At 32.6% G+C, this 15982-nt stretch overlaps 1 protein-coding gene across 1 annotated transcript; it reads right to left on the bottom strand.

Annotated features, from left to right (window-relative positions):
• Positions 1 to 1765: 1765 nt before the first annotated feature.
• On the bottom strand, positions 1766 to 11126 carry LOC148610798 (fucolectin-like). Its single transcript, XM_088596173.1, has 3 exons — positions 11008 to 11126; positions 2840 to 3055; positions 1766 to 2683 (listed from the first exon to the last, which is right to left on the bottom strand). The coding sequence occupies exons 1-3, from the start codon at positions 11102 to 11104 to the stop codon at positions 2475 to 2477; spliced, it is 522 nt and encodes a 173-aa protein (XP_088452299.1). The 5' UTR covers positions 11105 to 11126; the 3' UTR covers positions 1766 to 2474.
• Positions 11127 to 15982: the final 4856 nt, after the last annotated feature.

Below are 15982 nucleotides of genomic sequence, written 5' to 3'. Positions count from 1 at the left end.
GATTTGTTCACCGTATCATAGTTTCTTTTTTTTCTTTTTACATCGGACCATCCTTACGAACTAGTCATGTTTTCTAATAGAGAAGAGTTTTTTCGTTTCTCTCAGATTTCAGTCTGAGGTTTTTCGTTTCTCTCAGATTTCAGTCTGAGTTTTTTCGTTTCTCTCAGATTTCAGTCTAAGTTTTTTCGTTTCTCTCAGATTTCAGTCTGAGGTTTTTCGTTTCTCTCAGATTTCAGTCTGAGTTTTTTCGTTACTCTCAGATTTCAGTCTGAGTTGCTTTTTTACTGTAGTTTCTTTTTATGTGTTACGTTCGTTATTTCATTTTTTTTTTTGTGTCTCTTTTTTTCCTTTGTAGTCGTTATCCCGATATTGCATTCTTTTAATTTTCGCTAGAAACTTGCATGGTTCCTCCATGATGACAAGACTTTAAACAATGGCTATCCGTTTCAAATCTTGCAATACAACCACAATCTGCAAAAAAGGCTTTTTGCCAGGGGAAGTAATTCGTACTAACAGTCTGTTCTAACAAAGACTCAGGTTAGTCTTTTAAGGGTTTAGGCTTATATAAAAATTATAAGGTTTCTCCTCTCCGCCTAATCGAAGATGTCCAATTCAATAAAATTATTTTACACATATAAAATTTCGTTATTAGTTTCCATTAGTAATTTTTTTCAATGGAAAATTTTGCTACTTTTATCAAAGTTCGCACGTTTAGAGATACAACAAAAAATCCGCGTGTCCGAGATTTTCTTGCACTTAATGGACATTTTACATATAGAAATCATTTTTGATATAGTATCAACGCATTTATGTTTTTTTTTAAATGAATAAAAATGTCAATATCAGTTTTATATTAAAAGAAATTAAAAAATAAAGAAAACATATACGTTTCGGTTAGTTGTCATAACACTTCTTATTACTTGCTTTAAACAGTATATAAGTGTCTGACTTCAGTATATATTTTCATCGACCTTCGAATAGAGAAAAAGACATTACGATGAGAAATTTTTGTCTCATTTCAGCAATGTATATACATGATATCGTAGTCATAAGTCATTCCTTTAAGGTATTTAGACATAACTACAAAAGATTGCTACCTTGCTAACGTTTTACCTTATGTTGTGAAATTTTGGCGAGTAACTAATTTTTCCTTTTTTCGGGCAAACATTACACGTCAAATTGTATTATCAAGAAAGTATTTAAAAAAAGCATTTAGTCTTCAACTATGATGTATTCTTTAAGTGAATAAAACGGGAGAAAGGCAGCAACCCCACTGTGATAAAATTAAAATATCAGCTGAAGGCCATCCATTGGTTTTCAATGAACGAGGAAACTCTCACACCAAGGGACAGGCTGCATCTTATCAGTTTATTAAAGGAACAATAGTTGAGCAGCATTGACAAACTGTTCCAGGATTACTGCGACCACAAATCAAACTACTGCATATGTTTCAAGCTATACTTTTCTTGGGAAAATAAGTGAAAAGTTGATTTATAATAGGGTTGTATGGTTTATTCAAAGTTTTATAACGTAACGCTTTTGTATTGAGACGTTCCTTTCAAGCCATTTAAGGTATTCTTTCGTATTCTTGTGTTCATTTGGACTAATCCGGATGTTAAATAGTCACTCATTCATAAGTACCAAGTTCAGGTAATCTAGTATGAACGTAGTAATTACATTGTATTTGAGAATGTACGTTAACGTTGCATGGTAATGAACTCCGAAAAGACACGTAATAATACTAACAAGGCTAACAATTCAGTGGTAATGGTGGTAGATTGTATTTATTTTTATGATTATGTTGTTACTAGTTTACATAAATTATGCAAAAGAAGATAACTAGTAACAAATGCATATCTTTCAGGATTATTTAAGCAATGGAAAATACAAATAAATACAGTAATTGAGTTAACAACTATATTTTAAGCAGTACAATATTGGTTTCTAAAAAGCTTCCTTCGGGAAATTAAAATAGGAATTAGTGAAAACATCTATAAAAATAGCTCTTAGTCATATTGATTTAAGGTAAAATAAAATTGAGGCAACGTATTTTGCATATATCTTAACCAGAACCATGAACAAAGATTCGAATTCTAAACGCCCAGCTCTAAGACAACAGACCTTGTCACTTGGATGTTCTTCCTACTGCCTTTGGGATTAAGAAGAAGGCGTATGAATGATCTATAATTCATAAATGATGAAAATAAGAAGATTGTCCTTATCAAGACAGAGTAATCAAGGGAATCAAGGTAGTATCGGCAAGCTCTGGTATAACGCATGAGTGGTAATATGAACACTCCATACGCAGGTGCTGATGGGATGTTGCCACAAAAATCAAAAGAATATAATCAAGGGACAAAGACATGGAACACAGGCATACACAACAAAGAGCATAAAGTAACTAAAATAATATATAAAAAGTAACAAAAGCAAATGAGCAACTCGAACTCTATTCGAAAATTTATTTTTATTGTTTAATTATCAACCGCAAAAACTTTAACCTCTCCGATCTGTAAAAACTCAGTCTCTGTTATCTTTAGTTTTACGTAGCGTGCATTTATTGTCTTGTTGCAGTAGAATACTAAGTGTGATCCAGTTTTTGACGGACCTGTGTAGTGTGTACACAATGTCATACAGTTATAGGAAGTACCCAACGTGATGTCAAGGTTCCGAAGTCTCTCTCCTGTAAATAAATGTAAAACTATGACAGTTTGTAAGGAAAACATTGATATTTTTTAGGTATTTGAATTAAAAGCATGCTGGAATAAAAACAGTGAATTAATCGAAAGTGAACTTAAACGCCTTAGGAATATAGGCATCAAAGAAAAATAAAGCCTACCACAACAATCTTTTCGGTTGTACACATCAATTCTTTTGACTTTGAATTTTTTTCCTAAGTCTATTGTCAGAAACGGTCCGTTTTCTTTTAATGTGATCAGAGTACTGTGCACATCTCCATCCAAAGCATTTGCAGCAGGATAAGAACTGGAATATTGAGAACTGCTGTGAGCTGTTTTTCTGAATGCAACTTCATGCAGATGTTTAAAGTTATTACCTATAAAATATAGAAACTCAATATTAGCAAACTGACAAATCTTTCAGTCACAATGTTCTCTTAAAAATTTACATCTTAACATCAAAATGGTGGTTGTCTAATAAACTAACCGATGCACAATCAATAATAATCGTTCTTTTTGTTAATTAACGGGGCAATGCTTAAAAAAATTTATTCAAAATTGTCAACTTCCCTTTCATCTGTGGCAACATTCCTTCAGCACCTGCGTATGAAGTATTCATATCAAAACTCATACGTTATGCCAGAGCTTGCCGTATTCTAACAAATAGGCTTCTGGAGCAGGGTTATTTTGCTACAAGGCAAGTCAGCAATTTAAGGCCACTGTGTGTCTTGTTTCGTTTTCACTTTTAGTTTACTTATATATTTCTCTGTACCTGTGTATTATGTGATTTTGGGACCACTATAGCCTGCCCGATGGTATAAGGGTTTCCTCATTGAAGACCAATAGGTAGCCTTGAGCTGACAATTCTGGTGGGGTTGTTGCCTTTTTGACATATTCACCATATTCATTATCTCATTAATTGGAAACTTAATTTCAAGAATCAGAAATCAAGTCCTTGTCAAATTAGAAATGTACCATCCAATCGTTGATATTGATAATCTCCAAACAAATGTCCATAAAAGACCAAAGTTCGAATTCAACGATCGTGAGGAACTTGAATGTCTTTCATCATTCATAAGAAATATGTTATTGTCCCTGCGGACAAAACTTCAAACAACAGTGTATTGGTTTGTAAAGAGCATTACCTCAATTCACTTATTAATGGATTAGGCATTGATAGTAACATCCAAGGTATACCACATACAAACGCACTACTTTTGACGAAGATGAAATCCTTAACCACAGGTACTTCATGTCTTCTCTCAACGTCGAGACAAAATTTGAAGACTGAATTTACTTGTATTGGATTCCCAAACTTCATTAGAATCCATACAAAGAAAAGTATATAGCAGGATTTTCATCTTGCCCCAGCAAGGAGATGTCAATTCATCTTACAAAGATATTGTCCCTAGTGAACGATGGACAGCAAGCAAGCTCTCGTAATGACATTACTCATATGTAAATAGTTAAAAATTCTAAAGATTTACTTCAAAACCTAAAATCCCGCAGCTTTTCGGAAATTAGATCTCTAGAAACTTTTGACTTCTCAGCTCTTTACACTACGTTACCACATGATAAATTAAAATCTCGTTTGAAAGGACTTATTCGTAAATCTTCAAAAAATTATGTTGTTCTTGGTTGCAAATTCGCATATTTTTTTCTAAAACATAGGAGAAGGGCAAAATGTGCTACACAGAGAACCTGGTCAGCGATATGCTTGATTTCCTCGTTGATAACATATTTATCACATATGGAGTAGCTATTTTTCAACAACAAGTTGACATTCCGATTTGCACTAACTATGCTACTCTCACAGCTGATTTGTTTTTATATTCATTAAAAGGTCTTTTACCAAATTCTTTTTTAGATACAGTCATTGCTCGAAAAATACTCAGTTTCCTCTAAAACAATGAGAAATGATTGTTGTTTTTTTTGTAAATTGTTCTTTGAGCTGATGTGACCGCTGATATACAGGCTGTGACAATAGCATGCAAATGCTTTTTAATCACCACTGGTACATTCACGACGCAATAGATGAGGGATCTTTAGCGCGCTGTAAAACTTCGATTTAACCCATTATTTCGTTTGACATGCTTGTACCAAGTCAAGACCATTGCAGTACAAGCTGCTCCAGTGGTGTAATATCTATTTTGTCAGATTTATTTTGGACTTGAATCTATTATGAATCGGATGAGTGTTCGGTAATTTTGTTTGTTAACCTTATTTATATTTATTTTGTATTTGGATAAAGTGGGAACACAAACTGAAATCTAAAGGATTGTAATAAATATTACAGGTTACCATTTTTTAGTCTAGTTGCAGTAATAGACATTAGAAATTGAAAATTGAAGCGATTGATAAATCGGCCTTTTTTTTTTAATGTAAACACCATCGTTTTGATTGAAACATTATCTTCTGGAACAATGTTACATTTGTTACAGGATTGAAGTCATCACTACAGAAGTTTAATAGTCGTCGTCATGATCTTTTGGATAGTTACTTTGTATCCATCTCCATTATTAGAACCGATTTGTTCAATGTGTTATATTTCATTTTCCCTTTCGTTTACTCCGGATGACCAAATCATGGCGTGTTTCTAGAACAGCAGATAACGCTTACCCTACAGGGCCATGCTTTCCAGTTTTAAGTAAAGTAATGATTTTGTGTTCATTGTTGTGTATGTCTGTTTTCCCATTCTTTTCTTTGTTCCTTTGATTTCCGCTAGAATCTCTGTTCCATTGACTACTCTCTTACTATAGTTGGTAATCAGCCGAAAAAAATATGCTTGTTTATTTGTGTCTAAGTGGTATAATGAGTCACATTTCGACCTCGTTAAGATAAAAATGATTATTTATTTGGGTTTAAGTGACATAATTTGTCTCCACTTTGTGGAAGTTCATCACTCAACATAAAATGCCATTTATCTTGGTATCATTTAATAGCAGGCACTACATCGACCATAATGAATGTTTCAGACATTTTTTTTGCTTTAAAACGACTATTTCTAAGGTTTCTCATCTATGTATAACGGCTCACTAATCTATAATCACTGTCAGTAGAAACAGAGCCTCGTAAAACTAGGTAAAAGTGTGATTTGTTCTAAAACACCTTAAAATCCGTACATGAAAAATATATATACTGCCTCTGTTCAAACGCAAGAATTCGGTAGATGGGTGGATTTTGTCCAGAAAGTATCATCAACCCAGTACTTTAATATATGGTTTTAACAAAAGGAATGGATAAAAAGACTGACTCGGAGGTCGTCCGAACCTGACAACAGACCAGACACACTGTAGTCTCGTAAGACTGCTGTGTCCTCAGATGGGAGTTCTATAACATTCACATCTTATAATACCCCGACAATTTCAACAAAAAGCACAAAATCGCTCGTTCAGTCTGTTGACCATCTATTCCAGTATAAACATTCTGACTATTTCAAACTAATCTAACCACGTTCCATCACTTTAAATGATATATTTGACTACAACGATGACGAAGTACATTGCACAAATTAAAATGCGGAATGTAAAAATTACAAAACATGCAATATTCTAATAACCGACCCTTTCTTCACTAGTACCCTTACCAACAAAACCTTTAACACAAGAAGTCATGATGATTTAAGATGCAAATCGACAAACTACAGGTTAAAATGCAACTTATGCGGTCTAGTATATGGCAAATTTTAATCAACAAAATCATTCAATCCTCTCTATGAAAGTTTGTATTCTTGAGACAAAAATACTGTTCAGTGAACCGACCTGTCCTAAGTGAAAGCTATCTTAGGAAATGAGGATTACTAGATACGCAGACTAGGTAATGCAATACCTTATGGGTGCAGTGAAAAAATCAAAAGTATAGGAAACCTTTCAAGCCAATATAACAATAACATTAATGTGGTGAATTTATTTGACAAAAAACTGAGTCTGATAAGTCATGTACATCGCCACTATTCATTCCCTAAGATGCATGATGTTTCCATAGATGGTCTTCTCCCTCATATACAAAAACCTCTATTACTTCATCACATTCGAACTTAACTTTATTCTATATCTCTCACTCTACTACGCTCCGAATGCAAACAAGTCTTGACACTCTTGTTTCCGAACTTACCTCATCATTATACGGACTTGTGACCATCATTTTGGATGCAGGTTTCCTAACTCTTGCAACCAGCTAGTGTAAACGGTCAAGATGACAAAAAACTATCATTTCTTATTTCTTAAGTTATAAATTCAATTAATTTGGCGAACATCCTCCATCATAAGAACGTCAAGAACAAAATTACCCGTAAGACATTTCAATACCGATTATTTCATATTCCTATACTTCACCTATTGCATAAAAAAATCAAATTATAAACAGCTATTGCAGGACCTCGACATTGAGGACTTCAAGTCTAAACCACCTGACTATTCTTGCAAAAAAAAATTATCCATTCAAATATGATCCTTCCGATCATGTCATTACTGGAGATTTAAACACCATCGAAAACGAAACACTCCGTCAGGTCCTTTCTAAAATCCCAAGGACCGTGAACCACTCTCCATAAAACGAGAACAAGAAGACATTGATTTTCTGTGGATGAAGGCTGTGAAGCTTTCAATCATGAAACGTATGAAAGTTTTTAGTCGGTAAATGAGTGTCAATGCTTCATCAGATTTCACAGATCCCGATGTAACAAAAACATTGTCTGCTATTCATGACAATTTCTTGTACCAGCAAACAAAGCCAAAAACATATGTCTGCAAAACCTATTATATCCAATATGTATTGTCAGAGGTAGACGTAGAAAATAAAAGCAGTAATAAGACCTATACTGCCATTACATTCTCCAAAAAAGAAGAAGTAGAAAGCTCTAGTTCTATGCTATCCTCTTTTGGTCTCTGTACTAAAGACAATGATTGTGATCTACCGAAATGTGCCACCAAATCTCTTTCAAAACTTTTAACTTCTATACTCACAGCTGTCAGTCCTTTGACGACACTTTTTCCTCCCGTTGTGATATTTATTCCATGCGAATCTTGAAAAATTCGAAAAATCTTCTAGAAACCCTCAAATAAATATTTTTTATCAGAATACAATAGCATTAATACATATCATATTCTTTGTAACAAAATAGATAATAATTAGAAATTATTTCTCATACAAACCTGACTTTTTTTCTGGTATTATTGGTATAAAACATTCTAAAGAACACATCACTCCCAATAAAAAAAGCTTTGCTTAGATTAAAAGAGCTCAGGAAAGAATTTGTTTTTGTTCCTGCTGATAAAGCAAAAAATAGTGTTGTTATTTTGACGTTAATTGTATATTGAAAATATAAAATAAAATTTCCAATTCATTTACATTATAAATAACTAAATATTCAAACCGCGAAAGTGAAAAAAACATTTCTTTACAAGCTGAGCCTAGCAGCATGACATTTCACAAAGCATCGTATAAATATAGATTCATTTCATCTTCTAGTCATTGCACTACAACTACACTTTTTATAGTACTTACTAGTGCTTCAATACCATAGAATTATTTAATTGTATTTTTTTTAAATTCGCATAAAAATAGTGAAGTAAACTTTTTAGGGTGTTGAAATACGCTTCAAGTGCTTGATAAATAACATGCCCATAAGAAATCCTTTGATTTTTTTCAACTTTCAACACTTCCACTTAATCTAATGAAACAAAACTTTTCATTTCATATAAAACTGTCATTTGATTGCGAATATATTTGTTCAAAATCTATTAGATCATTTTTTTCACTACAGAAAACATAAAAAAAACTACGTTAATTTGACTTCTTTAGTATGCTAACAGCTTTCGACTTCCTGTTACACAACATTTTTGAACGCTTTGGCGAAACCCGTAACGTAATTCCCATGGTGAACAATTGTGCACCACTTATGGCGGACCTCTTTCCGTGCAGTAACGAATCACAATTTATGGCTTAAATAAATAAAGACCCTTGCAAGCCAAATTTTGTAGAAAACTTAAAAGCACCTTAAAATATTTTGACAGAATTTTGGTTCTAAACAACGACGACTGCATTTTTTTTACTATTGATATATATCCTGAAGAACTCTCCTAGAATAAAGCAAACAATGATAATAATGAATGACCGTTTCTTGATCGTAGGATTTTTATTATAAATGGTTACATTAAAACTAAGATTTACGATCTAGGGGATTATATTTCATTCCCGATGGTCAACCATCCGCTTTTATATATTGACGTCCCGTTGTCGCCATCATATGACCATATCACAATTGGTTCAATTTGCTTGTATTTGTAAAAATGCTTCGGATTTTTTACCAAAAAAAAATATTTAAATAACAGTGGAATTACTACCTCAAGGTTTTCGATATTACAAGCTCGTTAAAACATTCACAGAATTGTTCAACCGATACAAGAAACTCATTTGCAAATAAAGATGTAAACGTTTAATATCTCGCACCCTTTATTTTACGGTAATGTTTTACAGAAAATACGGAAAGCTCGGTAATCAATCAATAAATTAGCGGCTCATTCACAAGGGTTATAATTATATTATATAACAGAGTCGTCACATTCTGAGACGTTTGTATGATATTGATTTGTTGTGACATGTATTATTCAGATGAGCTTTCCCGTACTACCATACATCGTGTACTAAGTTACAACTCTAGATTAATCCTACGAGGATTAATGACCCCAGCCAGCGAAAGCTATAGCCTACCTAGTCGAGTGTTCTAGGGTGCTGGACTTTTTGGAGGTGTATACTTACGTTTCCATGCGCAATTTAAAGACACGTGACAATTGATAGACGTAGAATTTGTTTTACGTACGACCAATATTGGGTAACAAATGATGAACAATGCTGAAGAAAAGTCCACTCCCATAGAAAAAAAATTTAATGTCATATAAGTGTTTGATTGAGTTATTCCTGTCAATAGCACACTTAATCTTGTGTTCTGAGGGGCAGTATAAATTCAGTACAACCTTATAGTGTTATTAGAGCAAACTTTCTCATTGTGGCTGATTCTAACCAGGCGTCTTTGAATGTATGAAGTGTACAGATATGTTGTGCTGTCATGTAATGCTTTCAAAATACAAAGCCTGCTTGTGCCATTAATATGTAATTTACTGCATTGTATAATTAGGTATTTATCAAGATATAAGTACATTTAAAAAAAAAAGTTTTTTGTGTATAATCTAGTTTCATAAACGTTGCTAACGAATTGATATGATCAACATTTTGCTATTGTTTTTCTCTTAACCTACAGCACCAGATAATCTTGTCAAGAGGTAACAGACACAAATTATGTAGAACTATAGATATTATTTTGGTTTAATAATTAATCTATCATTTTTATATTTCATGTAAGATAGTTTTAATCTAATATTCACAATAGACTACTCAATTATCAGGTGCATTTTCTTCTGTAATCTTGCAAAATCATACAAACATTGTAAATAAATTATCAATTAAATAGTATTTAATATTTGACTTAAGATACAATATTATGTATACATCATCTTAAACCAATCTTTGACATCAAAATGAGTATGGAAAATAAAAATCGATGTAAAACCCTCTTTAATAAGGGAATATCATTCGAAAGGGGGATAATAAGAATAAGAGGAAAATGTAGTAGATTTTTTAAAACTTGTCAGGGAGAAGATTACGGTTACCCTTAATTTTCCTTTTGAAATACAAAAAAAAAAAGAAGCGTTCTGCATGCAAATTATAGAAATATGTTTTATACATCTCTTGAATGTAAAAAAATCCAACTTTTACAATATACCATGTACTATTCCCATTCCCCATTAAAAATTCCTCATTCCCTAATGAAAAACCCACATTCTCCCATTGAATCCCCATTGTATATTTCTTATTTAATGTTTTCAGTATCAAATTAAAGTTTATATTTTTGATTTCTTCATCATTTGAATTCTTTTTTTTTTAAATAATACTAGTATTTAATATTTGACTTACATACATTTATTACATCAATAAATTCTTTAAAAACTATTTTCACAGTTCATCCCCATTTAAAATCCCTACAACCCCATACATCATCCTCATCCGTACGGACCACACCAATTATACGGAACATTTCCTTCTGTTATCTTGCAAAATCATAAAACAATTATATTAGCAATTCACTAATAGATAATATTTGACACTAATATACAATAATCAAGATTCGGGCATTAATCAAGAACAAGACAGAGAAAATAGACACACATAACATATAACATGAAATAACCATGAGTTAGTAAATTACCATTGACAGAAAATGAATAACCATGCAATTATACTGGTGGCCAGTGTGACAGATTTTGGGACTTACCTGGACAATATTTAAATAGAAAAGCACCAGTTCCAGCGAAGAAAATACAACAGTGTATGGCTAGGACAGACAACTTCAGCAAAGTTGACCGAAACATAATGACTGTTGTCACAAAGGATCTCTGAAAATCAGAAGCTGTATTTATATATACAAGTGTCTTGTGATGTATTGACGGAACGAAGTGTAGGCATACAACTATTACATAATTTTAACATATGCTGAAATATGGAATTTGAATAATTATCAAAATATAGAAACAGTATCTATTTCCGTTAATATTACATAAACAGTTCTGAAAAAAGGTATTAATATGCCTTTTTGCATATTTAAAGCAAATTTTCAAGGCTCATTTGAAACTTCCATTATAGAGATAAATTTTGATCTGAAAAATTGGAATTCAAAATGTGGCAAAAAGAGGATGTTAAGATATCGGGCGTTTCCTTTGTTTTACATGTCATCTAAACAAATTTGATTAGACTCCTTTGAATATTAATTTTTTATCAAAACGTGATTTGCATATCCAGTTCTTGTCGTTGCGCAGAATGCACCAACCAGGAATCTCCGATTGCGTTGTTTTCTTGATTGTTTCATATTTTTAGCCTTTTCATTGTAAGCAAATTTTCTACCAATTAAGTGAAACACTATTCTATTTTTGCTATAATGGTGAGTGTGGGAGAACGGGTAAATATCAGTGGTAGAGGCTATGTCTTCTGATGCATCTAAAAACTAATTTGATACCTCGTAAATGCTCTTACCTCACTGAGGATGTTCTTAACCACCAGTCAATAATCTCCCCATCTGGTCTTACTGAACATTTGAAATTATACGTTTTCTTTATAACTTCAATATTTTGCTATATGTATTTAATTCTGATGGTTTATTTGACATAAAGTCTTTCGGAAATTATTATCGAATGCCATTTTCGTTTTCAAAATCTGTGAAATCGATATTTATTGATAACTTCCAATAGTTCTATAATTTTCGGTAGTGTAAATATGCTATTGAGCATAACCTGTTCTTTCTGAAGTTCTGAAGCTATTCTCTTCTTATCTGTGTACTTCATCGAGAACACATAAGTCGTTCCAGTATTAAGCTACTGAATTGCTTACAAATAGTCAATGAAAGATTGCTACTTTGCCAGTTGTTGCAATCTTTTAGCTATGAAACCTGTTTCCATCCTGTTGGTATTTCATCATCTGTGAAATTCTTAAATCGATTTTTATCTCTGATAAATGAATGATTAGCTGTTTTTGTTCTTCATTCTTAGAATGTTTCTAGAAAAGAAGATTTCTACAGCCATCATCTTTTACAGTGCCACCATATAAGTTGCAAATGTATCTTTGTTTTTTAGTTTCTGATTGTGTATTTGTATTTTTGTCCCAAATATGATTTCGATGGTCTTTTTAGATATTTAATGGTGAACTTTCAATTTTGGTAATTTTAGTGATTGAAATCTCACATTATATAGACCACGTAATGTTATAAGTTTGATTTTAAGCTTTGCATTTGCTAGTCAAAGTTTATTGCTTCACTTTTCATGGTTATACTTCTCATGGTTCTATTTATATTAATCACACATTTTAGAAGTGTAACAATCAAAAGTATTTTTTTTTTTTTATAATTTTTTTTCTTGTTATTTTCTTGTCTTTTTGTTGTATTTAGTATTGGTATTGTAGCATTTAACCACTACGATATACTTCTCCTCATGTTACTATGGACATTTTCAATAAAAGATTTTAATGTGAAGTTGCCTGGTAAACTATTTGATAGTACCTCTTGGAATAATGAGTGTTTTATCTATTTTATGTTTAATCTTTATTCCCTCTGTAATGCGTGGTCCATATTTACTTGGTCAGGAATTTCTGGCCGCTGTATGTCTTGTTTCGTTTTCACTTTTATTTTGTTTTAATTTCGCTGTAAATCTGTGTAATGATGTTTTGGGGCCAGCCGCAGCCTGCCCTGCCTGTGGGATTAGGATTTCCTCGTCGTTCATTGTAGACCAATGAGTGGCCTTCGACTGACATTTATATCCCGATGGGGTTGTTGTCTTAATTATTGGCATATACACAAATTCTCGTTATACCTTTGTAACGGGAGTCTTTTGTATATGCAAGTTTCTCAGTGAAAATGGCCAATTAACACTTTGAAATAAGTGAAGAAGGTACAGACTGTAACAGTCTTAATGCGAAGAGACGGTGCGCTACACACCTACTATCTATAAAGAAGCATTAAACCGCTGATGAACTCGCTTAAATACTAAATGCCGACTGCATTGACCAATCAAAGCGACGTTTGTTACTGATATGTTATTAACTCAATCTCGTTAAGCATATGTAAATTTGAGAGACTCAGCTCACTACTATTTATATCCATTACGAAATCATATGCTGATCACGTGATAATAGCAAAACCATGTGTACATGTAAACAGATTAAAGTCACTTTATAATGCATGGTTCTTCTGTATTCTCTCTGTTCTGCTTGGGTCTTCTGTTTTTCTCTGCATTTCAAGGTTCGTCTGTATTTTTTCTGTAAAGCGTGTTTCATCTGTATTGTCTCTTTCGTGTATGGTTCATCTGTATCATCTGTATTCTCTCTTTAATGTATGGTTCATCTGTTTCATCTGTATTCTCTCTTTAATGTAGCCAAAGGATATTCTTTTTTTTTTATCAAATCAGCTATAAAGTCTGCCTCATAAGAGTGAAAGAATAGGTCAGAAAGTAAAGGAGCACATAGGAATGCCGACCGTTTGTTGAAAAACGCGTCCACCACACTGGACAAATAATTTTGGTAATTTTAGTGATTGAAATCTCACATTATATAGACCACGTAATGTTATAAGTTTGATTTTAAGCTTTGCATTTACTAGTCAAAGTTTATTGCTTTACTTTTCATGGTTATACTTCTCATGGTTCTATTTATATTAGAACACGGAAACAGGAGTGTCAAGACTTGTTTTGTAAAGAGAGTGTAGTAGAGTGAGAGGTATAGAATAAAGTTTGGTTCTAATTTGATGAAGTCCAAGAGGTTTTTGTATGAAAGGAAGGAAACCGTCTATGGAGACATCATGTAACTTAGGTGACAGTTTTAAAAATATACAGTACAGTATTACTACATTTTTATAATTAGAAATTTAATAAGGATGGGATCATGAGAAATACACCCAGAGTAGTCTATAGAAATATAATAAACTTAACTCAATAACAATACATGTAATGGTGTTAGAAGTCACTCAATACTTTCATTTGCAGCTTCTTCTAAAACAAGTCAAGCTTCTGTGTGTGCCAAGTTGATCACAATGACAGATTATGAAACCACATAAATACTAATGCCAGGGCAGAGGAGAAACAAAATCTAACTGAGGCTCCTCTTCATAGAAAATTTCTGTTGATTGTTTCAACTCTTGGTCTGGTTTTGCTTTCTATTTAATTTTGTGTTTTATATTCTAAGGTTATTTACTTCTTTCAGTTGTACTATGCTGCCAAACTGCATCTTCTGGACTCCTGTCATCTCCTCTCTTACCTTTTCAATCTCCTCTGGAGTATCAGCAAGCACTTGAACATGAACAACCAAAGATTGTATTTGATGTTTTATTTCTGTCAAACCAGCATATTCAAGGATTGTTCCTTCTAAAACTGTTTATCTAAAAAGTTAAGATTAATTATTTAAAGCATTTAGTGAATACTAAGACATGTCATTTATAGATGTACATGTAATAGGACACAACAACTTAAGACTCTGACATCACAGTTAATTAAAACACACTAGTTCTTAAGAGATTGAATTTTCAAAACTAGTAAATAATCTTTTTCAATAAATTTAAATTAAAAAAAATTCCCCCTTTTGTTCCCCTGCCTGTAAATAGAATGGGACCAGAACCTCCATGACCAATAGGGCCACAGTCGCAGGACACAATATGATAAATGTTAGTTCAAAGAAGTTTTACTCAGCTATTGTAACTAAATGAAAGTATCCTTTTAGGCACTTTGACCCCCTTTACTCCAAAACTGTAAAATATCTCTGACATACAATATAAAAAAATACTGGCAGCGATAATTTATAGATATCTAATGTAAAAACAAATTTCACTTAAATCCGACCTAATACTGATTTTTTGGGGTGTGGGTAAATTTGTACCTTTATAACTAGAAAAAAACATTGAATTTGTCAATTCCGTAAAACGAACGTTTCAAACAGAATTTCAAAGAGAACATTTTGATATAGAAGTCATCACAATCAGAGAAATATTTCCTCCTTTAAGCCTCTTTTTCAACGGGAGTGGAGCCAAATTTAAAAAAGAAATATTGGGACCTCTGCAATGTCCCTTGAAATAATGTGTTAAAATTTTAAACATACGAGAGTTAAGGGACTACAAGTATATTTCCTTGCAGTCGTATAAAACCACCATCATAATATTGTCATTCAACTTGCTAATAACCAAATTACCAAGGAAATAGGCCTTCTAGACACACTTAAAAAGTTCACCTGTCAATACCAAGATCTTATCTACATTATTTTTTTTCAAAGGAAAACAAATTAGAGATGTGGGTATCACTACACCATTAGTGTAGTCTAATCCTTTGGTTGACTACTAATCTACCCATTTTTTCCGAAGCAGTCGGTATAGTTTCACTTTTTATCATTTGACCTGAAAGAAGCTCTTCCATGGAAACGCATGTCACATGATCGCAATTCTGTTTCCCGATTGACCAAATACCAATTACTAAGTGGTGTTCAAAAAAATTATATAAAAAACTGAAAATGCGTACCAAGTGTTATTTCCGATTGAAAAGAAAATTGTAAGTAAAAATAACAAATTTTACAGCGTCAGCTATCTTTTTAAAGATGATACTTGTTACGCTTATGTTCAAAACACTCACTTACATTAAAGCCACTTTGGAAGTAGGTTTAATTAGCCATAAAAACCTTTGACAAACCATTCCACTTCGAATATCTCCCTTCTTGGATTAAGGTTT

The sequence above is a fragment of the Perna viridis genome, chromosome 8 (assembly GCF_037379345.1).
Source record: "Perna viridis isolate PV_CMFRI_1.1 ecotype Kerala chromosome 8, ASM3737934v1, whole genome shotgun sequence".
Classification (NCBI taxonomy): Eukaryota; Metazoa; Mollusca; class Bivalvia; order Mytilida; family Mytilidae; genus Perna; species Perna viridis.
This window is presented reverse-complemented; position numbering and strand designations above follow the sequence as displayed.